We start from the raw sequence: 27,902 nt of genomic DNA on the forward strand, positions 1-27,902 counted from the left end.
CAAAGGAGGTCTTTCGTTAAAACCTTGAGAGTTTTGATTCTTGCTTGTGTGATTGTGTGTTTTAAGAAATAAAGTTTATATGTTGAGTGCAACTGACAGTAACTTATTTTGGCCCCTTTCCACAAATTTGATCTCATCCGCTCTCTCCTGCAAGCCCAGGGATTTCAAACGTATAACAGACAACGAATCGTTACTGAAATAAACTTGTATACAGGGTGTTACATAAACGTACGGCCAAACTTTCAGGAAACATTCCTCACACACAAAGAAAGAAAAGATGTTATGTGGACATGTGTCCGGAAACGCTTAATTTCCATGTTAGAGCTCATTTTAGTTTCGTCAGTATGTACTGTACTTCCTCGATTCACCGCCAGTTGGCCCAATTGAAGAAAGGTAATGTTGACTTCGGTGCTTGTGTTGACATGCGACTCATTGCTCTACAGTACTAGCATCAAGCACATCAGTACGTAGCATCAACAGGTTAGTGTTCATCACGAACGTGGTTTTGCAGTCAGTGCAATGTTTACAAATTTGATGTATGGATTAGCACGGGCCAATAGCCGTGGCGCGGTACTTTTGTATAGAGACAGATTTCCAGAACGAAGGTGTCCCGACAGGAAGACGTTCGAAGCAATTGATCGGCGTCTTAGGGAGCACGGAACATTCCAGCTTATGACTCGCGACCGGAGAAGACCTAGAACGGCGAGGACACCTGCAATGGACGAGGCAATTCTTCGTGCGGTTGACGATAACCCTAATGTCAGCGTCAGAGAAGTTGCTGCTGTACAAGGTAACGTTGACCACGTCACTGTATGGAGAGGGCTACGGGAGAACCAGTTGTTTCCGTACCATGCACAGCGTGTGCAGGCACTATCAGCAGCTGATTGGCCTCCACTGGTACACTTCTGCGAATGGTTCATCCAACAATGTGTCAATCCTCATTTCAGTGCAAATGTTCTCTTTACGGATGAGGCTTCATTCCAACGCGATCAGATTGTAAATTTTCACAATCAACATGTGTGGGCTGACGAGAATCCGCTCGCAATTGTGCAATCACGTCATCAACACAGATTTTCTGTGAACGTTTGGGCAGGCATTGTTGGTGATGTCTTGATTGGGCCCCATGTTCTTCCACCTACGCTCTATGGAGCACGTTATCATGATTTCGTACGGGATACTCTACCTGTGCTGCAAGAACATGTGCCTTTACAAGTACGACACAACATGTGGTTCATGCGCGATGGAGCTCCTGCACATTTCAGTCGAAGTGTTCGTACACTTCTCAACATCAGATTCGGTGACCGATGGATTCGTAGAGGCGGACCAATTCCATGGCCTCCACGCTCTCCTGACCTCAACCCTCTTGACTTTCATTTATGGGGGCATTTGAAAGCTCTTGTCTACGCAACCCCGGTACCAAATGTAGAGACTCTTCTTGTTCGTATTGTGGACGGCTGTGATACAATACGCCATTCTCCAGGACTGCATCAGCGCATCGGGGATCAGGGATTCCATGCGACGGAGGGTGGATGCATGTATTTACGCTAACGGAGGACATTTTGAACATTTCCTGTAACAAAGTGTTTGAAGTCACGCTGGTGCGTTCTGTTGCTGTGTGTCTCCATTCCATGATTAATGTGATTTGAAGAGAAGTAATAAAATGAGCTCTAACATGGAAAGTAAGCGTTTCCGCACAGATGTGCACATAACATATTTTCCTTCTTTCTATGTGGGGAATGTTTCCTGAAAGTTTGGCCGTACCTTTTTGTAACACCCTGTATGTTTATCGCGCCTAATGTACGGTAACCCAACCAGAACGTCTGTAGAGCGGGTTGCTTACGAAACGAACTAAGGCGCTTTACGCCTCGAGCCATTAAAATTGCAAACGTCATGATGCCAACACGCAACTAACGTTAAATTAGCTTGTGTAACAATAACGTCATCTATAAGGGGCAATCAAAAAGTTTCCGTTCGAGGGCCATACAGTCTAGAATCGGTTTACCAATCAGGCAAAATCACCGTGAGTAGTGAGGCAATCATCCTACAAGGCACCAGGATGAAGACACTCGTTCGGTAAAACACCGCGTCCTGCTGCGCAAAGTAATCCTTAACTGCCTGCTGCAAATCGACAGGAATCGTCGACTCGTCAAGGCTTTTTTTTTTTTTTTTTTAAAAAAAAAGGGACTCAAGGCGCGATATACACATGGGGAGAGAGGAGAGATGAAGACTAGATTGATTTTTCCTCGTCCTCATATAATAGATTTGCCTATTTATTTGAAATTTTTAACAAAAAGTGTCATCCACTTGAGCTGACGTAGCCTTCGCTATAAGACATTTGCGATATGGGGGCGTTTCGCAAAGCAGCAGCACACATTCTCGCACTTTTCCCGAAATTTTCGTCTCAGCTGAACGCCGTAATTTCTCCAGCGCTGCACAGTACCGTTCCGCAGTGATTGAGACACCAGGTTCATTGAAATGAATGAACAGTGGGTGCTGGTAATTAAAGAAGAGGCTGAGCGTCATATTTGCGGAGTGTGGCTGGCTACTGAAGTTCTTGCGCAAAGGACGCGATGGATAAAACCACTGCATCGTCGGCGCTTGGGACTTCGGTCTCCATTGGTGGTACCAGCTTTCGCGACTGCAACAATTCGCTCAACGAACATGTTGCCTTGAACACTAAGGCGCATCAGATTCTTCAGGCACGGTTTGCGTTTTGTTCGGCGCTCAACGCATGGCTGCAGACGTTACGGTAGCCTAATTCCTGCAGGATAAAGTGTTGCAGACTTCCAAAGCTGATGTCAAGATTCTTTGCTAGAGCACGAATGGCATGAACCCGTCCACTCTAATCGAATCATCAACCTTCCGCTTACTGCTGTCCTCCCAGATCGTTCAGCTTGCTGTGCCGAATCGAGACCAGCACGGAACTTAGGCGCACCATTCCACAGTGTGGTTCGCCACATGGACGCTGATCCTTTTGATCACATATTAATAAGACTATAAGGTGTCAAAGTATGCAAAAAAAAACGATTTTTTTAAACCTCGAGACCGGAAGTTTTATGTCTCCACGCTCGTCGTCGAATATGAGTGTCTAAGAATCCTAAAGCCGTCGGCACACGGACAGTGCTGTCGAAAGTTAACGTTGAACGTGCCAAGTTCATCGTGCTGCTGAACGCTCAGGAATGGTGCGACTTGTGCATACGGTACGTGGGCCCTAACGTGGTATATGCGATCGCAACGCACTCCAGCGGCAGTTGCGGGATGTTTCTAGTTCGGAATCACACTGTTTCCTCAACAGGCGCGTGTAAAATTCCCACGTTAGCTCTACTAAAACGCACATTTCCTCCATCGTCCACGAAAAGGAAATTACCATGTCCAGTCAATAAGGACACTGGCTTATAAAAGTTCCATTACAAACAGTGCGTTACAAATTTGGAATACTTCTCCGCATAAGATAAACACTTCATCACTCCCACATTGTAGTAAAACACCAGGCTCAGTCTTTCTTGATCACTGTTCCTACCCAGTAGCAGGATCTTTGCAACATGTGAATTACGGTGTAAAAGAAAAAGGAGCAAAATGTGTTTATCAAGTAGCACAAGCTGTCCTGTACATTATGCCAATCGGACAAAGTCACCTCTCAAAAAAAGGTGAACTTATATTTACATAACATCAAATATTATAGTATATACTTATATTAAACTAATAATAAAGTATCAGAACCTAATAAAAACGCGAATGTTAGGAAAAAAATTTGGTTGTGTCAAGACGCGAACCATCGCCGCACTAAACAACTAAGTACAGGTCAGTTACGCTACTCATTACACTAAAACAACATCGCGCCCCTTTCCTCTAAATATATTATGTTACCCCATGCTGAAGACCTTACTCGTAGATATGTTACTAATTGAAATTTAATTATAATACATTGTACCAAGAAAAATGCGTTTTGGGTGGCTCTTCAGCGTGTCGCTGCCTTCAAATAGCCTACTCTCATAATACGCAAGTTACAATAATTCTTTTGCCACGATTATGATGTTTCTCATTATTTTATTGGAACGAATCACACAGTTAACAAACATGTTTCCCAGTGATTCTCAATATGCTGGTGCTCAGAAACAGCTTATATACATATAGGCTTGAAATGAATGCCAATATGGCGCCTCACAACTCTGTACTGAAGGGAGACGGCGTGCGTGTGACGTAGGTGGCGTTGTGCCATCTCATTGGTCAACGCTCAGACGCACGCTCAGAATATCTGACACGCCAGATATTGCTCTGCCGGTTGGAAAGACTCCCGGGCGTGCTATTCCACGCTATGACGTCAGAAACTCGGCACGCTCAACGCTCAACGTTCGGATGCACGGTCCGTGTGCCGACGGCTTAAGTACTCGGTTCGCTAGACAAACAATTCAAACAAATCGTTTTAATGAGTTTCATTACAAAATGAAAAAAGACGGTACTTATCTTTGCGATTACACAGATGTGTCGGAAGCAAAGGGCGACATACGAAATAATGAAGTTTCTTCAGTATAGGCCATCCTAAGCCGCCGCTATACAAGTCACTAGTCTTGAAGCTACTATTGAACTGGCCGCGGCCAGTCGGTTGTGGCGCTTATGTCGTCTTCACACAGGGGCCGCTGATGTCGCGTTGTCGTCCTGGAGAAGGGTTAGTCAGCATGCGATTGGCTGACGTCTTCTCACAGCCATCTCTTCTCTGTCGTTCCTGACTGGCGTGCCAGAGCTTGACTTTATGCCGTAACAGGAAGACTCCCTTAATCGTCTACTGCGGACCAACTCTCACAAGTTGAGCGGGAATCTACCATCACCTGGGTATAGCAGCGTTTGAAACGTCCCCTTAGAAAAATTTATGAATTACTGTGCTGATAGACCTCTTACATTATTTGATTTTCAAACGGCTGAACAGAACTGAACGTATTCAGACATTTCGCTCTTTACTTATTCTGATCAACCCTAAACTGACACACAATATTTTTAGCGTAACGCAATCTGACTTTCAATTATCTCTACAAAAGAATGGCCCTGACTAACAATAACGTATACCTTTCATGAATTACTTACTGCTGTGGCTTTCTCCACCAGACATCATGGCACCTAGAGTATCAGCAACCAAACTGACATCCTGCAGCCGTGGATTGCCCTCTCGCAGGCACACCGAAGCACTACACAACCGACAGGCAATATTGATGAAAGGCCACAACAGCAACAACAACAACAACAACACTGCAAAGACACCAGCGGGCACCAGGGGCCACTACCGGCCCACATAAACATAAGCAAGAGGTCGCTGCAGATCCCAGAACTATTTTCACACGTCAAACCACGTGATGGAAAATAGTTCCGAGGTACTCATTGACCAAAGCGCTATAAAGGCCGGCGCTCGGCCGCACATCGGCAGTTCATCGACCGCCGGCAGACTTGGATAGCTGCCGCCCCGGCAGCCCGGCTTGGATCTTCTCGCTGATCTCTGGATTAGGCTTGGTATGTCGGAGAAGTCTCTGGCGGAGACTAGTAGGAAATTATTTCTGTTATTTTCTGTATTATTCTTGTATGTAGTTGTGATTCGAAGACGGATCTCTATTTTGTGTTAGTGTTCTACTTGGAGAATTTGTTTTGGTTAATTGAACAGTCCAATAAACTGTTTTCGGACTTTGATAGTTAGTTTCTTCTTCTTACGCAGACATAGCACTTACCTCACAAAAATCTTCGTTACTCGAACTTCTGCAATACAGCGAGTGCCAATACCGCCAGCTAAATAAAAGATTCTAACTACTGAAGGCACTAACTACTGTCAGGCATAGTCAGCAAATGAAAGATTTTGATAGAGAACAAACACTGTATTTACCTTAATAATGTTCCAAAGTCATCATATATATATCAGTTCATGATATCCAATATTACAAATTTACTCTCTCTGATGGACACACGTCCAGATCGCCCGCTCTCGAAACTCTGCCATCTCTCTCCCCACATCCACCACTGCTGGCGGCTCACCTCCAACTGCGCAACGCTACGCGCTGTTCACATCCAACTGCCCAACACTACAATAGCGAATATTGCAACAATGCCAACCAGCCACAGACTGCAAACAGCACAGTCAGTGATTTTCATACAGATCGCTACGTGGCGTTACCAACATAAAAACCTAAACAGCCTACTTACAAAACCCCCATGCTCCCCACAAAAAATTTTACAAGTTGTTTTGGGCAGTGGCCAATACAGATTTGAAAATTTTTTTATAATTGCAATAATAAAGAAATCAAATGCACACACTTATTGGCATACTGATGGTCAAAAGCAAAGATTTTCTCAAAGTCTGATCAGTAAAAGAAAATGCACACGGAAGTAGTGGATTTCCATGCAGTCTTGAAGAAGTAGTGTTGTCCTTCCAACGGAAAGACAATGCTGACTCTTGACATGCAGATAGGGCCACAACAGAGCAAACCCACAGCAGAGTCAGTCGAAGTTCTGAAGAATATTGGTAGGTAGGTCATCACAGCGTAGACCCACTGTAGTCCTGGTAGAGATTATGGTATCAGTGGGCCACCAGAGGTGCAGACCCACTGCACTCCTTGTAGAGACGGTCAGCAGCCACAGACTGCACACAGCACAGCCAGTGATTTTCATACAGATCGCTACGTGGCGTTACCAAGATAAATACCTAAACAGCCTACTAACACGTTTTGGCGCCTGCTGTTTCCGCGCGCCAAAGTCGGTCGGAGTAATTCTGCATACTGAGTCACAGGAGAATGCGATTTGCAAAGTCACACATCGGCGTGCGGAAAGTAGGATCGAGCATTAATAATTGTTGATTCACTTTAGTTTCGTACGCAGTGAGACGGCATATAACAATTTAAAGCGACTTGACATAATCAGAAAAGCAATGGGTAATTCGTATAGAGTAGTGGAATAGTGTCGATTCTAATGTACTAGGAATGATATATCGTAGGGACGTTTTCTGTTAACCTTTTCCTTCTCCTCATCTTCTTCTTCGGTACTTCCTCTCACGAATCAGTCGTTTACGACCACCACAGATCTCTTCCGTTCCAGTCATCTGGTCCTACATTTCTGCCTTCCATTGCTTCCTGTATGCATTTTTCCCAACTTACAGCTGTCCTTCCTTTCCTTCTTCTTATGGAAGACTCCTAGTTCAAAATCTCCCTTGGCCACCTTTAGTCAGGCATTCTCTGTGCGTGTCCATACCACTGAAGCGCTCCAGCCTCCAAAGTTTTTGTTATGGAACGCTTTATCTCCGTCCATCTCCACACATCATTTCGCAGCCCATGTTTCCTCGTTAACTGCGACTTCTTCTTATACAGTCCATTTCCACTGTTCTAATTTCGTCCTTAACTTTCCTTGTTTGAGGTCACATCTCAGGTTCACATGGAACTCTCCACCACATTGTAAAATTATCTTTTCCTAGTGTCCTGCCGAATTTATTATTACATACTATCTCATGCAAAGGTTTAGTAGCTCTCCTCTGCATTGCTATTCTGGAACTAACATCCTTGTCACATGTACCGGAGCTATCTACTATTGGGCTGCGCGGGATTAGCCCAGCGGTCTAAGGCGTTACAGTCATGGACTGTGCGGCTGATCCCGGCGGAGGTTTAAGTCCTTCCTCGGGCATGGGCGTGTGTGTGTTTGTCCTTAGGATAATTTAGGTTCAGTAGTGTGTAAGCTTAGGGACTGATGACCTTAGCAATTAAGTCCCATAAGATTTCACACACATTTGAACATTTTTATCTACTATTGTTCCAAAATATTTGTTAATTCTGCAGGTTATTATTTGTTCTCCTCTGCAAATTTCCAGTAAATGCTGTCCAATACACATACACTCCCTCTTGTCCAGATTTATTCCCATACGTCATTCGCGATACTTCTTTTTAAGCTTGGTCAGCGTGTATTCCATATCTTCTTCATCTCGAGAGAAGATCCTCAAATATAAAAGATGGAAGAGCATTGTTACCAATCTTTATTCTCATACCTGAGCATTTCCTGTACCAGCCATTCAGTGCCTGTTTCAAATAAACGTTAAACCGAAAAGATACCGTTCCACAATCTTGCTTGATTCTGAAAAGGATGATTTTGGAAAAAGTTGTCACTAGATTGAATTTCTGTTGGCGGAAAACCAAAGCATCGTAGACATTCATAGACGCTTGTAGAATGTCTTCGGACACCTGGCAGTGAACAAAAGCACTTTGAGTAGTTGGGCGAGGCGTCTGCCATCATCGCCACACGGTCGTGCAATCCTATCGGATCTCCATCCGTGACGCCTGCAATGTTGGAACGTGCGGACACTCTCATTCGAGGTGATCGACGAACCACATTCAAACACCTCGCTGGTCAACTGGACGTGTCTGTTGGCAGTAGTGACACAATCGTCCACGATATTTGGGTACTCAAGCTGTGTGACCGCTGGATTGCTCGCCGCCTAACACAAGACTGTGCGGAATTGCTTCCGTGTTACGAGACTGATGGTAACCATTTTTTATCGAACATCGTCACGGAAGATGTATGAGACAGGCGAAATTCCCTCAGACTTCAAGAAGAATACAATAATTCCAATCCCAAAGAAAGCAGGTGTTGACAGATGTGAAAATTACCGAACCATCACTTTAATAAGTCACAGCTGCAAAATACTAACGCGAATTCTTTACAGATGAATGGAAAAACTGGCAGAAGCCGACCTCGGGGAAGATCAGTTTGGATTCCGTAGAAATGTTGGAACACGTGAGGCAATACTGACCCTACGCTTTATCTTAGAAGAAAGATTAAGGAAAGGCAAACCTACGTTTCTAGCATTTGTAGACTTAGAGAAAGCTTTTGACAATGTTGACTGGAATACTCATTTTCAAATTCTGAAGGTGACAGGGGTAAAATACAGGGAGCGAAAGGCTATTTACAATTTGTACAGAAACCAGATGGCAGTTATAAGAGTCGAGGGGCATGAAAGGGAAGCAGTGGTTGGGAAGGGAGTGAGACAAGGTTGTAGCCTCTCCCCGATGCTATTCAATCTGTATATTGAGCAAGCAGTAAAGGAAACAAAAGAAGGTATTAAAATCCATGGATAAGAAATAAAAACTTTGAGGTTCGCCGATGACATTGTAATTCTGTCAGAGACAGCATAGGACTTGGAAGAGCAGTTGAACGGAATGGACAGCGTCTTGAAAGGAGGGTATAAGATGAACATCAACAAAAGCAAAACGGGGATAATGGAATGTAGTCGAATTAAGTCAGGTGATGCTGAGGGAATTAGATTAGGAAATGAGACACTTAAAGAAGTAAAGCAGTTCTGCTATTTGGGGAGCAAAATAACTGATGATGGTCGAAGTAGAGAGGATATAAAATATAGACTGGCAATGGCAATGGCAATGAAAACGTTTCTGAAGAAGAGAAATTTGCTAACATCGAGTATTGATTTCAGTTTCAGGAAGTCGTTTCTGAAAGTATTTGTATGGAGTGTAGCCATGTATGGAAGTGAAACATGGACGATAAATAGTTTGGACAAGAAGAGAATACAAGTTTTCGAAATGTGGTGCTACAGAAGAATGCTGAAGATTAGATGGGTAGATCACATAACTAATGAGGAGGTATTGAATAGAATTGGGGAGAAGACGAGTTTGTGGCACAACTTGACTAGAAGAAGAGATTGGTTGTTAGAACATGTTCTGAGGCATCAGGGGATCACAAATTTAGTATTGGAGGGCAGTGTGGAAGATAAAAATCGTAGAGGGAGACCAAGAGATGAATAAACTAAGCATATTCAGAAGGATGTAGGTTGTAGTAGTTACTGGGAGATGAAGAAGCTTGCACAGGATAGAGTAGCATGGAGAGCTGCATCAAACCAGTCTCAGGACCGAAGACCACAACAACAACAATCGTCACGGACCATGAAACATGGGTTCATCACTTCGAAGCGGAAACAAAACTGCAATCCATGGAGTGGCACCACATCAACTGTCCTCCGGAGAAAAGTTCGATACCGCACCCTCAGCCGGTCTTCTGGATCTTGAAGGAGTTATTCTGTTTCATTCCTCCGTCATGGTGCAACTATCAACTCTCAAGTGTATTGTACTACTCTCAGGAAATTGACGAGACGGCTTCAGCGTGTTGGTCACAATAAATACGTAAACGAACTTCTCTTTCTCAATGACAACACAAGGTCTCACGCAAATCCACCCTAGCCCGTATCTCGCACTTTCCGACTTGCATCTCTTTGGCCCTTATGAAGGAAGCAGTCCGCATGAAGCATTACGTGGGTGATGGTGGAGGTTACTCACGCAACAAGACGTTGGCTCCGACCTCGACCAGTGGAGTGGTTCCATGCGTGGATGCAGGGCCTCTTCTGTCTCACATGCGACAGTCAGCTTTGCAACAGCTGCTCTAGAATGATGCTCTCCATACTTCGTGAGAATTTCCTATGTTTTCCTATGGATTTCTTCGATGTCTGTTTTTGTCCAAAAGTGTAAAACTGGAACGACACATGTGTTAAACACGCACAAGGTGGTTTTTTTTTTTTTCATTTAACTTGGATTTTAAAATGAGGGAAATCCTGTTGATATATGTACTCGCGATGTGTTGTTTTATGGTTTCGTGCATCATTTGCCTTTTCCAAAGAACTGCAGAAACCGACAAATATTCTTTTTTTGAAGAAACTCCAGAATCACTGTTGTACAACTAATTTTATTGGCTGTCTAGAACATACTGTTCAACAACAGAAAGATTCTATGAGGCTGTAAGTTATGATGCATTAGTTAGATCTCAAGAATGGTTAAGTACCAGGTGATCAAAAAGTCAGTATAAATTTGAAAACCAAATAAATCACGGAATAATGTAGATAGAGAGGTACAAATTGACCCACATGCTTGGAATAACATGGGGTTTCATTAGAATAAAAAAAATACAAAAGTTCAAAAAATGTCTGTCAGATGGCGCTTCATCTGATCAGCATAGCAATAATTAGTATAACAAAGTAAGGCAAGGCAAAGATGATGTTCTTTACAGGAAATGCTCAATATGTCCACCATCATTCCTCAACAATAGCTGTACTCGAGGAATAATGTTGTGAACAGTACTGTAAAGCATGTCCGGAGTTATGGTGAGGCATCGGCGTCGGATGTTGTCTTTCAGCACCCCTAGAGACTTCGGTCGATCACGATACACTTGCGACTTCAGGTAATCTCAAAGCCAATAATGGCACCGATCGAGGTCTGGGGACCTGGGAGGCCAAGCATGACGAAAGTGGCGGCTGAGCACACGATCATCACCAAACGACGTGCGCAAGAGATCTTCCACGCGTCTAGCAATATGGATTTTTTTTTGTTCTAATAAAACCCCATGTCATTCCAAGCATGTGTGTCAATTTTTACCTCTCTGTCTATATTATTCCGTGGTTTATTAAGTTTTCAGATTTATACTGACTTTTTGATCACCCGGTATGTACTCGCGATGTGTTGTTTTATGGTTTCGTACATCATTTGCCTTTTCCGAAGAACTGCAGAAACCGACAAATATTCTTTTTTTGAAGAAACTCCAGAATCACTGTTGTACAACTAATTTTATTGGCCGTCTAGAACATACTATTCAACAACAGAAGGCTTCTATGAGGCTGTAAGTTATGATGCATTAGTTAGATCTCAAGAATGGTTAAGTATATACCTCAACTTAAACACTGAAAATGTCCCCCCACGTGGTGAATTCTTCGTGTCCAAGAAGAAACTTTTGTTTTCATACAGACCACATAATTAAAAGGTAATCAGAAACCTGTAACACCGAAAATGGAGGATGCGTGGCACCTGTTACCGATATATAAATTTTTTTTCTGAATTGTATGTAAATATTTGTAATTTAAATGTTTTCCTTTAACAAGTAAGGACATTGCTGCACTGTATGTGTACATTTAGGTAGAAGTCTGTTGACGTTTCATTGTATTTATCTGTATTTTCTGTGAAACTTGTAAGCTCTGGGAGAAAGCCAAAGGAATTGTTATTTGCATCGACTAGCAACGATAATATCAGCGCTTGTGCGTTGTAAAATCTTTGGCTAGTCAGTTGTTGCGCGGAGCGCTCGGAGAGGAGACGGGTTTCAGCGGCTGTAGTGTGCGGGAGTGTGATGTTAACGCTCTCGCAGTAGAGTACCAACTTCAGCGGCATCATATACCAGATGTCTAGAACAGGAGTACGGACAGTGAACGGGCGAAAGATGCAGTATTAATTACGAATGCCCGTTCCTGTAATTAGCCGTGGCTCCACAATATGCTACCGTCTTCAACAACAGCAGCAGTTCCAGCATCACAGTTTCGTCGTATGCACAGCACTGAAGTACAGGGTGATTCAAAAAGAATACCACAACTTTAAAAATGTGTATTTAATGAAAGAAACATAATATAACCTTCTGTTATACATCATTACAAAGAGTATTTAAAAAGGTTTTTTTTCACTCAAAAACAAGTTCAGAGATGTTCAATATGGCCCCCTCCAGACACACGAGCAATATCAACCCGATACTCCGACTCGTTCCACACTCTCTGTAGCATATCAGGCGTAACAGTTTGGATAGCTGCTGTTATTTCTCGTTTCAAATCATCAATGGTGGCTGGGAGAGGTGGCCGAAACACCATATCCTTAACATACCCCCATAAGAAAAAATCGCAGGGGGTAAGATCAGGGCTTCTTGGAGGCCAGTGATGAAGTGCTCTGTCACGGGCTGCCTGGCGGCCGATCCATCGCCTCGGGTAGCTGACGTTTAGGTTTCATAACTAACCTTTTTCGTAGGACTCTCCATACAGTTGATTGTGGAATTTGCAGCTGTCTGCTAGCTCTGCGAGTCGATTTTCCTGGGCTGCGGACAAATGCTTGCTGGATGCGTGCTACATTTTCATCACTCATTCTCGGCCGTCCAGAACTTTTCCCTTTGCACAAACACCCATTCTCTGTAAACTGTTTATACCAACGTTTAATACACCACCTATCAGGAGGTTTAACACCATACTTCGTTCGAAATGCACGCTGAACAACTGTCGTCGATTCACTTCTGCCGTACTCAATAACACAAAAGGCTTTCTGTTGAGCAGTCGCCATCTTAGCATCAACTGACGCTGACGCCTAGTCAACAGCGCCTCAAGCGAACAAATGTACAACTAAATGAAACTTTATAGCTCCCTTAATTCGCCGACAGATAGTGCTTAGCTCTGCCTTTTGCCGTTGCAGAGTTTTAAATTCCTAAAGTTGTGGTATTGTTTTTGAATCACCCTGTAATACTGTTCATTGGTAGAAAGTATTAACGGATAACCCAACAGCACAACTGAATGTGACTTGATTGATAAGATTTATTTAAATAATAATCAGTTAAACTCAGGGCGATTGTGTCCTCATTGTTACCAAGCAAGATCCTTGTTCCTTTTTTTCCGTAATATGCTAACTGAGTGTCATAAGAAACAAATTGAATAGTTACAGCCAGTTTATTAATGAATAATTTCTCTTTTAAGAATTTTAGGCTCAGTCTACTTTCAATTAACTGTTGTGTAACAGAGGCTTCATTATATGACTAAAGTAAACCACTGAAAAATTCCAAATCTAAAGAAATGCACAAATTAAGAGAACGGAAGTTTTATTTATTTTACATATAGCTTGGAGCACATGGCTGTTTGGTTTGGTACGTATTCAATTCTGTTCCAGTCAGTAAAAAAGGCTCAGTTGTTCAGACAATAGTATGAAACCCAATTTGCAAAATAAGTAACGGCAAAGTAAAAAGAGCTTGCTTTTTTTCTAATTTTCTTAGATGAAGTTATGCTAAGGTCACTGAAAGTCATTGTTCACGTAACGAAGTTCAGTACTAACATACAGTTTAACTGGATATTTTCAAATCATTACTCAATTGCCTTCTCCAAAATTTAATGCCATACATAACGTAAGAACGACTCCTCAGTTTTCTTTATCATTACATACGCACTTAAAATTAGTGTAAAAAAAATAAAAACGTGGCAACCTTTAGTTGCCACGTCAGTGTTTAATAATACATGTTTTGCTTTCCCATCATCTCTTACAGGATTTTGGATGTAAGTTTCCCTAGTGGGCTGGCGACCGTTAATTACTTCCTTTTCGTTCATTAGTGTAACTTTTGGATTCATGATAAGTGGTACCCCTTTCTGTCCAGTGGTGTTCGTGAGTGAATGCACAAAATAACTCTCATTTTCCAAATTATAGCCCTGTTTGGTTTAATTACTTTTAATTTTAGGAGACTTTCCATCAGAAGGGTCGGTTATACACTTTCCTCCTACTTGTCGCTATTATTTCTTCGGGAAAGATAACCTTATACAATTAGAAAAAAAATCCATTAGGCATACACGCGATTCACGGTCATATTTTATATCGCAAGCAGGATAGGCCGATTAGTAAGAGGGAGGTTACAAACTTTTCTATAAGTAAGAAAAGTAGTAATAGGATTTGTTATAATTCTTTCTTGAAAACAAAGTATATGTTCACGGTTAAGTTCCAGAGCTTACAACAGCTCTACATTTATTGGTACCTTGAACGCAAATGCACCGCATTTATCATTGTACATAGCCACAGTGTACTTTTGATGTTTCACAATTGAAGCTTTTCCTTTTCTCATCACGAATAAGAATTTTGACGTTTTAAATTTTGCGTGAACAGTAAAAGTCAACTTCTGAGATTGCATACTAAGTCCATGAATTTTGCCAAATATAACATAAAGGCACTAGAACTACTAACTATGGCCATCAAGATTTTCGAAAATACTTCTCCACAAATTTTTTTTTTTTCAGGAACTAAATCACCGAGTCATGTAGTCCAGTATTAGAGCTGTGAAAACAAATTGGTCTTCTTGCACACAACTGATTACGCTATAAGAAAGTTTACTTTGACAGTTGCAATTCCTGTTTACATTTTTGGCTATGTATTAAATAATATAGCGCCATGATTGGCAGTGTTCATAGTTACACTCTGTGGTAAAGACTATCTAATAAGTGAACAAAACAATCATTGATCTGTTTAGATTGCACAAAGATATTCCGTTATCACGATACACAATATCCGGGGATGATCGTAAGGGGAAGAGCCAGTTTCACAGGAGGAACCATTCTCCGGCAACGAAGGTTGAGAAGCCAAATCTGGATGGTGGTAACTCCGACAGTGTAATACGAAAATATATAGATCTCTGTTTGTGTAACGTAAAATGCGTTGACTTATGTAGACAGATTATGATACAGTAGGGTAAACTAAACGACGAAATTGTAGCCCTACATCCTGAAGGCTCTTCACTTCAAGGTCAGAAAATTCAGTCGATGTGATTTTAGTTCGTTTCTGACTGTGGGCTCAAGTGGAAATTCAAGCAGATCAGAATCAGTCGTATAAACGCATCACTGCCTGTTAAACTGCTCCAGTGACATCATAGTTGTCTGAGCGGGAAGACTCAAACATTACTCGAGAATGTCATGTCTGACTAGAAACCTGGATCAGTGACTTTGAACACTTATTGTCAATGCATCACATTGAGTGACTGTGTAGACAAATAAAATTATCAAAAAACTTGTATACTTGTCTTCTTATCAACATCCTAGAGCAACGACAATTTTCTCTTTTTCGGTTGTAACTTCGAGTCAGTCGTTTACGAGTACAGAAAGTCGCTTCCAGCAAAAGCACGACGTGTCGACCACGAAGACAATGAAACTTTGGACGACACTGCACACCGGTCTTCGGTAAGCTTTGCAACGCTTCACACGTAAATCACAACGACCTCCAAGACGTCTGTAGTTACCGCAAGACTACCAATGCCATATTATCTCTGTAGAAATAAACCCAGCTGTCCTTCGGGCTTTATTTCGTTCTTTGATATCTCTAGAGGACTAAGTTCGTGTATATCATGGCCGGCCGCGGTGGCCGTGCGGTTCTAGCCGCTCCAGTCCGGAGCCGCGCTGCTGCTACGGTCGCGGGTTCGAATCCTGCCTCGGGCATGGGTGTTGTGTGTTGTCCTTAGGTTAGTTCTAAGTTCTAGGGGACTGATGACCACAGCAGCTGAGTCCCATAGTGCTCAGAGCCATTTTGTATATCGCGTCAGCTGCTGTTTTAAGGTCAGTAGACTTTTAAGAATGTACTACTCAATGCTGAACATTGAACTAACAGAATCGTCGTGTACCAAAGATCTCTGCTAAATGAAACTCCTTTCTGAGCATTCAGATGAAATTTCTAACGTTGTCTGTTGATAGTGAGAGAACTGTGAGGATGAGTTGTGTGTCACTACAAAGAAGAACATCAACTTGGTCTGAAATTAACAATCACACATGCAAAATTCCGTTAGGTGACAGTAGTTCCTTCAGTCTTGCAGAGCTGTATACTCCATGTCTGCTTCTTGCTAAGAGAGACAAGCGACTTCCACTCAAGCTGCGGGCCTATGGGGTATCGTCTCAGTTGTGCGACTGGATTCGTGATTTCCTGTGAGGAAGGTCGCAGTTCGTAGTAATAGACGGCAAATCAACGAGTAAAACTGAAGTGATATCAGGTGTTCCCCAGGGAAGCGTCCTGGGACCTCTGCTGTTGCTGATCTATATAAATGACCTGGGTGACAATGTGAGCAGTTCTATTAGGTTGTTCGCAGATGATGGTGTAATTTACCATCTAGTAAGGTCATCCGAAGACCAGTATCAGTTGCAAAGCGATTTAGAAAAGATTGCTGAATGGTGTGGCAGGTGGCAGTTGACGCTAAATAACGAAAAGTGTGAGGTGATCCACATGACTTCCAAAAGAAATCCGTTGGAATTCGATTACTCGATAAATAGTACAATTCTCAAGGCTGTCAATTCAACTAAGTACTTGAGTGTTAAAATTGCGAACAACTTCAGTTGGAAAGACCACATAGATAAAATTGTGGGGAAGACGAGCCAAAGGTTGCGTTTAATTGGCAGGGCACTTAGAAGATGCAATAAGTCCACTAAAGAGACAGCTTACACAACACTCGTTCATCCTCTGTTAGAATATTGCTGCGCTGTGTGGGATCCTTACCAGGTGGGATTGACGGAGGACATCGAAAGGGTGCAAAAAAGGGCAGCTCGTTTTGTATTATCGCGTAATAGGGGAGAGAGTGTGGCATATATGATACGCGAGTTGCGATGGAAGTCATTAAAGCAAAGACGTTTTTCGTCGCGGCGAGACCTATTTACGAATTTTCAGTCACCAACTTTCTCTTCCGAATGCGAAAATATTTTGTTGAGCCCAACCTACATAGGTAGGAATGATCATCAAAATAAAATAAGAGAAACCAGAACTCGAACAGAAAGGTTTAGGTGTTCGTTTTTCCCGCGCGCTGTTCGGGAGTGGAATGGTAGAGAGATAGTATGATTGTGGTTCGATGAACCCTCTGCCAAGCACTTAAGTGTGAATTGCAGAGTAATCATGTAGCTGTAGATGTAGATATAGATACAGCTGGAGAGCATTTCCAGGAAGGATTGTGTTGGATCATAGAATGATAGTGAATGTATCATCGACTGATGCATACACGATTGAATGCCTGGAACCCGTAACGAAGAAGGCTGAAGTACGACCGTGTTTGATGAGCGAATACGTTGCTATCTCTCCCAGTCCACCAGCTGGTTAACACACGGTCAAGATGTTTCCACACATGAGACAGGGGTGGGGCAGACCATTGTGGTTGAGATCTGGAGCTTGGGGACCCCATACCCAACTCTCCTGCTGCTGGAAGGGTAGACAAGAAACATCTGCAACATAAGTGCGTAGTGGGATGGAGGCAACTTAATAGTTGACATGCGGAGAAAGGGGGACATTTCATCCAAACATCTGGAGGGGAAATAGCCAAAGAGCCTCTAAACGCCACTATAGATATGTGCTTGAGCGCCACCGTGTTCAAGCCACCCGACCTTTAACAGCGCCCAAGGCGACCTTCCAGTGCATAGGAAATGTTGAATATGAGGCGGCTCCAAGAATGTGCTCTTCGAAAGATCTCTTCATTATGAATTTCTTTCCAAGTGACACATACAGTGGTTATGGTTCCTACAAGCTCTGAGCACTATGGGACTTAACACCTGTAGTCATCAGTCCCCTAGAACGTAGAACTCCTTAAACCTAATTAACCTAAGGACATCACACACATCCATGCCCGAGGCAGGATTCGAACCTGCGACCGTGGCGGTCACGCGGTTCCAGACTGAAGCGCCTAGAACCGCACGGCCACACCGGCCGGCCGCAAATTGGGAAACGAGGCCAAATTTCTAGTAGTTTACTGTCGAGTTGAGATTTTCACACACAAATGTTTTATTCATATCTTACAAAAAAATAAAAAATTAGTAAAACATTAGTAAACAGGCTACTAAAGTAAATACAGAACTTTGTTAATAAAGTACGGTGAGGTATTGAAGCTATTAAAAAAATTAAACAGGTCTCAGCAAACACACGATTAATGGCAATAAAGGAATGGAGGAATTTAAAAAAAAGTTTTTAAACAAAAGTGTCCTGGAATATCATTAGAACATAACAGATATGACGGACCCGTGTAAGGCGGCCACAAATCATCAGGGATGCTCAGGCTAGACAGAGCACTGACCAATTTAAATACGCCCGTAAACACAATTGCCACTCTCAGGCTGGTCACTGCACCGACTTTTAGCCAGCGAAAACTTATAATAAGATGCCTTAACTTGCTGACGGAATTAGAGCTAACCCCGTGCAAGGAAACATTACACCACACAGTCCTGAATGAGCGACCACATCATCAACCAATAAGAAGCATGAATTTACTCATAACCCACGACAGAATAGCGAAACAATTAAACTGCCAAAACTACACCTCCCATCGGGCAGTAACGACAGGAGGAGGAAAGATCACTGTCTTCAATTACACCGGTGCCGGGGACAGGAAACCCGGTCGCCGGAGGCCACAAGGCAGAAGAGACGCTGGTTACACAAAATTACTACTTAGTGATTAAACCTTCCACGAACTTAACTTGCAGTTATGCTCGAACAGGCAGTACACGACCTCCGATGGCAAGGATCCACACATCCGACCGCGCACGCGTCGCCAGCGTACCCAACACGCCACGGTCACGCGACAACACGCTCTGTCACCGGAGTTCACATCTTCTCTGCAACATTGACGGGTAGTGACCGCTCCTTCATGTTAGGTGTCTCCTTTTAAACTCCAGTGTTGAAACGGAGGATTTGGTGAAGCTTGTTAACGTCCCACCAAGGTGAAATGAACGGCAGCTACTCGTGGGGCGATTCTGTATACAACCAACACGCGGGGAGCTCTTTCGTCAACTCGACCCGCTCGTTACACACAACCGACACACATCACGTGGCGACTCGGTACAACCGACCACGCCTGCTTCGCGTGTCCACCACACTCTCTCTGCGCGCAACGCCCCTACTTCCGCGCCACCACACGAGGTTACAACCGGCCAAAGATCTCACTTCCTCCATAGCAGTTTCCCGGAAGCAAAACGCAGATATCGATAGCAGAGAGAAAAGACAACCAAGCAGCCACTTAATGACAGACAACATATCAAACAAACATGTCAGGGGAAGAAAAGGAAAACCAATGCAATCTAAATACAAGGTGTAGTACGAGTTGATACACGTTTCACCAAGAATTCAGAAGTTCCCATTCCGTGACCAATCCGACAGATACCACGAATGGAAGCAGGGACGAGAAATGTGAGCTATCAAATCGCCAAACTGGAGACAACTGAAGAGACTTACACAAAGTAGCCAAGGGCAACTTGGTCTAAAACTGACTAACACACGTGAATGGTTTCATCAGATGATGGAGGTCTTTGTGCTTTTCTGAGCAGTATTCTACATATCTGCTTCCTGTTGACAGATTCAGCTGCCTGACTATTCCAAAAGATATTAGGCTGGATCACGTGACAATGGTGATGGAGTTCAGTGGACGATCTCTGGCGCGCTGTATCCCGTTGTGATGCCTCGGCTGTGTGGTGACCACAGCACTGGCCACTTCCGGTCCGCCGCCAGCCTCCGCTTCAGCCTGTGCATCTCTCCGTGGCTGGTACCCTAGCGTCACCACCGGCGTAGACTCGCGGCAGTACAGCCTGCGGGCCCATAGGCTCAGCGCCACCAGCTCCAACAGCAGCAGACACGACAGCGTCACTGCAAACAAACACGATGCCCATCGAGCAGTGTAATGGCTGTAGTACGAATGATGATCCACATGCGTATCTGCAGCACTCTGAAGTGTAGTACAGAATTCAATAAACGTTTATCGGCCCGAAGTAATAATGTGTAACTTACTTTTTGAAGTCCCTTCGTATAAAGGTAAATGGGGGCTAGAACTAGACAGTAGTCCCTGAATATGGAAGTAAATAGTAATACAAAAAAAGGGAGGAAGGTTTATCTGTTTAGCAAGAGTAATACAAGGCAGATTTCAGACTACCTAACAGATCAAAACGAAAATTTCTGTTCCGACACTGACAATGTTGAGTGTTCATGGAAAAAGTTCAAGGCAATCGTAAAATGCGTTTTAGACAGGTACGTGCCGATTAAAACTGTGAGGGACGGGAAAAACCCACCGTGGTTCAAAAACAAAGGTAGGAAACTACTGCGAAGGCAAAGAGCTTCACTGCAAATTTAAACGCAGCCAAAACCTCTCAGACAAACAGAACCTACACGATGTCACAGTTAGCGTACAGTGTGTCAACTGTAAGACGGCAGAGTTGCGAGGGGGGAGATGAGGAAGCAAGCATTGGCTGGCGAGTGGTAGGAGCCGGGGGAGGGGGGGGGGGGGGGGAGACAAGGCACGCCTACCAGTTGCTGAGCTGGCACTACAAATTGTGCCTCATGCTTACACGAAAGCAGACGAAAGGCTTGGAAGTAAAACCCGCTTTAAATGTTGTTCGTAAACGAAACTGAAATCGTCTATACGCTCACAAACCATTCATCCGAATGCAATGGAACTTTGGTGAGTTGTTCTCCGAACGCCCGAAAAGAGTAATGGACAATGTTTCAACAATTATGTCACTACAGCATGCGTAGCGCAGTTGGTTAGGCAAAGGCTTGTCATACACCCGATCTGGGTTTGATTCCCACTGCTTGCAATTTTATTTCATTCCCCACAATGTTAAACTATTAATTATAAAATTTAAATATGCTTAAACAGGTCATGAAGTATAACGTAACTGTCAATCTCTATATATAAAAATGAATGTATGTATGTCTGCCCTCTGTGCGTTCCCAAACCATTCATCCGATTGCGATGAAACTTTGGAGATTTGTTCTCCGTACGCCCACGAAGGTTCCTAGCCGAGAAAGAAGAGAAATAAGACACATTTTTGGAGCCGGCCGAAGTGGCCGTGCGGTTAAAGGCGCTGCAGTCTGGAACCGCAAGACCGCTACGGTCGCAGGTTCGAATCCTGCCTCGGGCATGGATGTTTGTGATGTCCTTAGGTTAGTTAGGTTTAACTAGTTCTAAGTTCTAGGGGACTAATGACCTCAGCAGTTGAGTCCCATAGTGCTCAGAGTCATTTGAACCATTTGACACATTCTTGAGGAGATATGACGTAATAAACAATGAGATGCCACCGCGGGAAAATACCCAGATTTACGCATCCACTATTTGCGAATGAGAGCACTTAGCGACTAGCAACAAACGTTACACACAATTTCAAACCTTTACGAAAATTTTTCTCGCTGACACCCCCCACAAAATAATGAAAGGAAAAATGGTTGTCGCTTACTACATTTTCTCAGTACATACCGGAAATCTGCCGCAGTAGGCATAACGTTTTAATATATTATTTCGTTACTATTAACCCTAATCGCAACATATTTCGCATACAGTATCCACATATATCAGTAAATGCGCCGGCAAATTTATGTCTCTCTACGACATATAATTCAGGAGATATGACGTGGTAAACATGGAGATGCGTGAGAAAGTGCCGCGTCAGGCATGACGTTTTGTTCTATTATTTCTCCACTACTAACGCTATTCGCAACACGTTTCGCAAGCGTGTTAAAAAAAGTATATAAAACCACGGGCGTATTCCTACAAAACTCCTGAGATGGGCCAGCAACTGCCTCTTCACTCATTTTGATAATGTGTAGTACAACTGCACAATAAAAACTCGCAGAACAGTACAGCGCAAAACAATAACGAAGCAGACGACGATGGCTACCTTGTACAACACAGTCAGCTACGTAATGTTGGCAGCAGTCGAAACTGCGTGCCTACCGAAGCCTCCCGACGTTTACCGACTTCTACCGATTCAGGACTAGGGGAGGTCTGCCATCTAAAATTTTACACACTGTAAGGAGGGCTGTGCGTGAAGCGTTCAGTGAATTCTAAAGTAACATTCTATGTACCGACTTGACAGAAAATCGTAGGAAATTCTGGTCTTACGTTAAATCAGTAAGTGGCTCGAAACAGCATATCCACACACTCCGGGATGATGATGGCATTGAAACAGAGGATGACACGCGTAAAGCTGAAATACTAAACACCTTTTTCCAAAGCTGTTTCACAGAGGAAGACCGCACTGCAGTTGCTTCTCTAAATACTCGCACAACCGAAAAAACGACTGACATCGAAATAAGTGTTCAAGGAATAGAAAAGCAACTGAAATCACTGAATAGAGGAAAGTCCACTGGACCTGGCGGGATACCAATTCGATTCTACACAGAGTACGCGAAAGAGCTTGCCCCCCTTCTAACAGCCGCGTACCGCAAGTCTCTAGAGGAACGGAAGGTTCCAAATGATTGGAAAAGAGCACAGGTAGTCCCAGTCTTCAAGAAGGGTCGTCGAGCAGATGCGCAAAACTATAGACCTATATCTCTGACATCGATCTGATGTAGAGTTTTAGAACATGTTTTCTGCTCGCGTATCGTGTCATTTCTCGAAACCCAGAATCTACTCTGTAGGAATCAACATGGATTCCGGAAACAGCGATCGTGTGACACCCACCTCGCTTTATTTGTTCATGAGACCCAGAAAATATTAGATACAGGCTCCCAGGTAGATGCCATTTTCCTTGACTTCCGGGAGGCGTTCGATACAGATCCCCACTGTCGCCTGATAAACAAAGGAAGAGCCTACGCAATATCAGACCAGTTGTGTGGCTGGATTGAAGAGTTTTAAGCAAACAGAACACAGCATGTTGTTCTCAATGGAGAGACGTCTACAGACGTTAAAGTAAGCTCTGGCGTGCCACAGGGGGTGTTATGGGACCATTGCTTTTCACAATATATATATATATATATATATATATATATATATATATATATATATGACATAGTAGATAGTGTCGGAAGTTCCATGCGGCTTTTCGCGGATGATGCTGTAGTATACAGAGAAGTTGCAGCATTCGAAAATTGCAGCGAAATGCAGGAAGATCTGTAGCGGATAGGCACTTGGTGCAGGGAGTGGCAACTGACCCTTAACATAGACAAATGTAATGTATTGCGAACACATAGAAAGAACGATCCTTTATTGTATGATTTTATGATAGCGGAACAGACACTGGTAGAAGATACTTCTGTGAAATATCTGGGAGTATGCGTGTGGAACAATTTGAAGTGGAATAATCACATAAAATTAATTGTTGGTAAGTCGGGTGCCAGGTTGAGATTCATTGGGAGAGTCCTTAGAAAATGTAGTCCATCAACAAAGGAGGTGGCTTACAAAACACTCGTTCGACCTATACTTGAGTATTGCTCATCAGTGTGGGATCCGTACCAGGTCGGGTTGACAGAGTAGACAGAGAAGATCCAAAGAAGAGCGGCGCGTTTCGTCACAGGGTTATTTGGCAAGCGTGATAGCGTTACGGAGATGTTTAGCAAACTCAAGTGGCAGACTCTGCAAGAGAGGCGCTCTGCATCGCGGTGTAGTTTGCTGTCCAGGTTTCGAGAGGGTGCGTTTCTGGATGAGGTATCGAATATATTGCTTCCCCCTACTTATACCTCCCGAGGAGATCACGAATGTAAAATCAGAGAGATTCGAGCGCGCACGGAGGCTTTCCGGCAGTCGTTCTTTCCCGCGAACCATACGCGACTGGAACCGGAAAGGGAGATAATGACAGTGGCACATAAAGCGCCCTCCGCCACTTGGGTGACTTGCGGAGTATAAATGTAGATGTACATGTACATGTAGAGCGGTATTCGGTTGGAATTTATGAACATTAGCTTTTTAAAAATACCCAGACATAAATTATCTTATCTTAATATGTGTTGCGTTCACTCCAGTCCTTTATGATGGCTTCAGTTCTGCTGAGTACACTATCGATTAAGTGTGTGAATGTCTGAGAACGGACCAGTCTTCATCAAAAGCCGAAACCAGAGAAGACAATGATGTTGGATGCGGGTGTCTGAAGAGAAATTTAACTGAACCATAGGTGTTCCACTGCTTTCAGGTCTATAACGTTTCCTGGCAAAACATGCATTATAACTATGCAATTACAATTTTATTTATATATAGGCACTGATTACGTCTGTGAACTCTGAATAATAATAGAATAGAGACAATTATGTTATATTTTGTATTTGTAAAGAATTACGTACTGGATATGTGAAATAATATGTGTGCTGGCGAGTTCTGAAACCGCCACAGAAAGGATTACTAAAGAAGAACTCTGAGATTTCATGACGATCAGGCATTGTATAAATAGTAGTGTAAGAATAATAATGTCGTTGTCGTCTTCTTGGAGTAACGTAGAGAGGAGGTACCATAGAATAAATATCTCTGGAGTGAGCATTCACATGCGCAGAACAGATTTTGTGTTGTCAACATACATTGCCGACCTGGTCACGTGTTCTCGGGACGTCGTGTGTTTGTCCGTATAGCGCCCTGTATATTTCGAATGTCACTACATCCCTAGTACAGACGGATTCTTTTCGTAAGTGTCGTGGATTATTCATATATGTTGCGCAGACATTTTAACATTATCCATTCGATACCGGGAATAAACCAGCTACGTAAATTTTAAGGGTAAGGGTAAGGGTAAGTGATATTGCATTCTGCTTCTTTACGATAGGTATCACAGTTCAGATGCACTCGATTTCTGGTAGTTTTCGGTACGATACGGCACTTTATAGTATTACAGAGCCTGACGTACATTTTTGCAGTGATGGTCTTGCAAAACGACTTGACAGTACGCTAGTACTTTTGCAAGTGTCCGAAAAACACCGAATTTGCCGCACATTAGCGATTATATCCCTGCTAATTCGTCCTTTTTTCTGCTATTTCTGCATATTTATTTTCTCGTTTTTGCGACCTAAAGCACAATTTTTCTTACTGGTGACACTTTGAAGTGTTTATTTAACGCATTTTACGTACTTGCTCCCAGTTTATTAAATAAATAGTAGACTGAGTGAAAAAAGGGGGGGGGGAGGGAAGGCGATCGGAGAATAAATGTACTGTAAAGCAAATACAGTTGGTCATGTAACAGTAAACCAATATCACCATTAAGAGAAGTGGAAAGTTACACAAATGGAAGGGTTTGGGGAGATGTTTACTAATATTTTACGCTTCTTAATCAAATGGCGAAGAAAATAAATTGAAGGCAAAATACACCAAAGAAGATGAACGTGTACTTTGATTAGCTACACTATTGTGTTTTTTATTTGATTTGTGCAGAAAATGTATTTAAGCTGAATGCAGAAATTGGTAGTAGGTGCTGTGGAAAATTAAAATAGTTGGTATAGCATCTACCTTCAGCCACACACGTCCAAATTTTTCTCTGTCTAAACATTTCTCTTGAAAGTGTTTTAAACATACTTTGGAATATTTTGTGGGGGCAAAATTACTCCTCCTTATTTTCTGGAGCCACATCTTATCTCGTTGTTCATCCTTCGGGAAACGAAAATATAAATCACACATAATCATTCTCCATGTCCTAGATACACTTAACATGGTCTCCTACTGTAACTTTATAGTAAACAAAAAGGTTTGAACACACATATTATACGAAGACAATTGCAGACTCCCACTCTATAGAATTTATCTGTCTCCCGTCTTTCAAATCTATATAAATAATCGACGTCTCTGATAAATGCATGGAGGATAGTATATGCTGAAGCAACTAACCATTCCCTTTCCTGTTCCACTAGCAAATTCACGAGAGGAAGCGATTGTTTGTAAGCTTTTGTACAAGCCGCCGTATCTATTATACAGGGTGTTACAAAAAGGTACGGCCACTTTCAGATGTTATATGGACATGGGAAACGCTTAATTTCCATGTTCTAGCTCATTTTAGTTTCATCAGTATGTACTGTACCTCCTCGATTCACCTCCAGTTGGCCCAATTGAAGGAAGGTAATGTTGACGTCGGTGCTTGTGTTGACATGCGACTCATTGCTCTACAGTACTAGCATCAAGCACATCAGTACGTAGCATCAACAGGTTAGTGTTCATCACGAACGTGGTTTTGCAGTCAGTGCAATGTTTACAAATGCGGAGTTGGCAGATGCCCATTTGATGTATGGATTAGCACGGGGCAATAACCGTGACGCGGTACGTTTGTATCGAGACAGATTTCCAGAACGAAGGTGTCCCGACAGGAAGACGTTCGAAGCAATTGATCGGTGTCTTAGGGAGCACGGAACATTCCAGCCTATGACTCGCGACTGGGGAAGACCTAGAATGACGAGGACACCTGCAATGGACGAGGCAATTCTTCGTGCAGTTGACGATAACCCTAATGTCAGCGTCGGAGAAGTTGCTGCTGTACAAGGTAACGTTGACCACGTCACTGTATGGAGAGTGCTGCGGGAGAACCAGTTGTTTCCGTACCGTGTACAGCGTGTGCAGGCACTATCAGCAGCTGATTGGCCTCCACGGGTACACTTCTGCGAATGGTTCGTCCATCAATGTGTCAATCCTCATTTCAGTGCAAATGTTCTCTTTACGGATGAGGCTTCATTCCAACGTGATCAAATTGTAAATTTTCACAGTCAACATGTGTGGGCTGACGAGAATCCGCACGCAATTGTGCAATCACGTCATCAACACAGACTTTCTGCAAACGTTTGGGCAGGCATTGTTGGTGATGTCTTGATTGGGCCCCATGTTCTTCCACCTACGCTCTATGGAGCACGTTATCATGATTTCATACGGGATACTCTACCTGTGCTGCTAAAACATGTGCCTTTACAAGTACGAGACAACATGTGGTTCATGCACGATGGAGCTCCTGCACATTTCAGTCGAAGTGTTCGTACACTTCTCAACAACAGATTCGGTGACGATGGATTGGTAGAGGCGGACCAATTCCATGGCCTCCACGCTCTCCTGACCTCAACCCTCTTGACTTTCATTTATGGGGGCATTTGAAAGCTCTTGTCTACGCAACCCCGGTACCAAATGTAGAGACTCTTCGTGCTTTTATTGTGGACGGCTGTGGTACAATACGCCATTTTCCAGGGCCGCATCAGCGCATCAGGGATTCCATGGGACGGAGGGTGGATGCATGTATCCTCGCTAACGGAGGACATTTTGAACATTTCCTGTAACAAAGTGTTTGAAGTCACGTTGGTACGTTCTTTTGCTGTGTGTTTCCATTCCATGATTAATGTGATTGGAAGAGAAGTAATAAAATGAGCTCTAACATGGAAAGTAATCGTTTCCGGACACATGTCCACATAACATATTTTCTTTCTTTGTGTGTGAGGAATGTTTCCTGAAAGTTTGGCCATACCTTATTGTAACATCCTGTATAGTCATAAAATCGTAGAAAAATAGGTCTACAGAATCAAGCCTTAATTATAATGCGTCTCGAAATTTTTAAACATAGTACCCGTGAAAAGTTACTATCCCTCCTTTCACATATTTTTCTTTGCACCCGTAGCAACAACAGTAATTCACCATCGCTATTACACTATCAACAAACGGTGAAAACACAACAAAAA

The 27,902-nt window shown here is 43.1% G+C and overlaps 1 protein-coding gene across 1 annotated transcript in view; it reads right to left on the reverse strand.

The window, feature by feature from the left end:
• Positions 1 to 19,908: 19,908 nt before the first annotated feature.
• The window catches only part of LOC124550769 (organic solute transporter alpha-like protein), a 56,139-nt gene continuing 48,145 nt past the window's right edge, over positions 19,909 to 27,902 (reverse strand). Inside the window, exon 6 of the mRNA XM_047125493.1 lies at positions 19,909 to 20,156. Coding sequence (XP_046981449.1) covers positions 19,909 to 20,156 — 248 coding nt within the window. The remainder of the gene's footprint in view (positions 20,157 to 27,902) is intronic.

The sequence above is a fragment of the Schistocerca americana genome, chromosome 9 (genome assembly GCF_021461395.2).
Source record: "Schistocerca americana isolate TAMUIC-IGC-003095 chromosome 9, iqSchAmer2.1, whole genome shotgun sequence".
Lineage (NCBI taxonomy): Eukaryota > Metazoa > Arthropoda > Insecta > Orthoptera > Acrididae > Schistocerca > Schistocerca americana.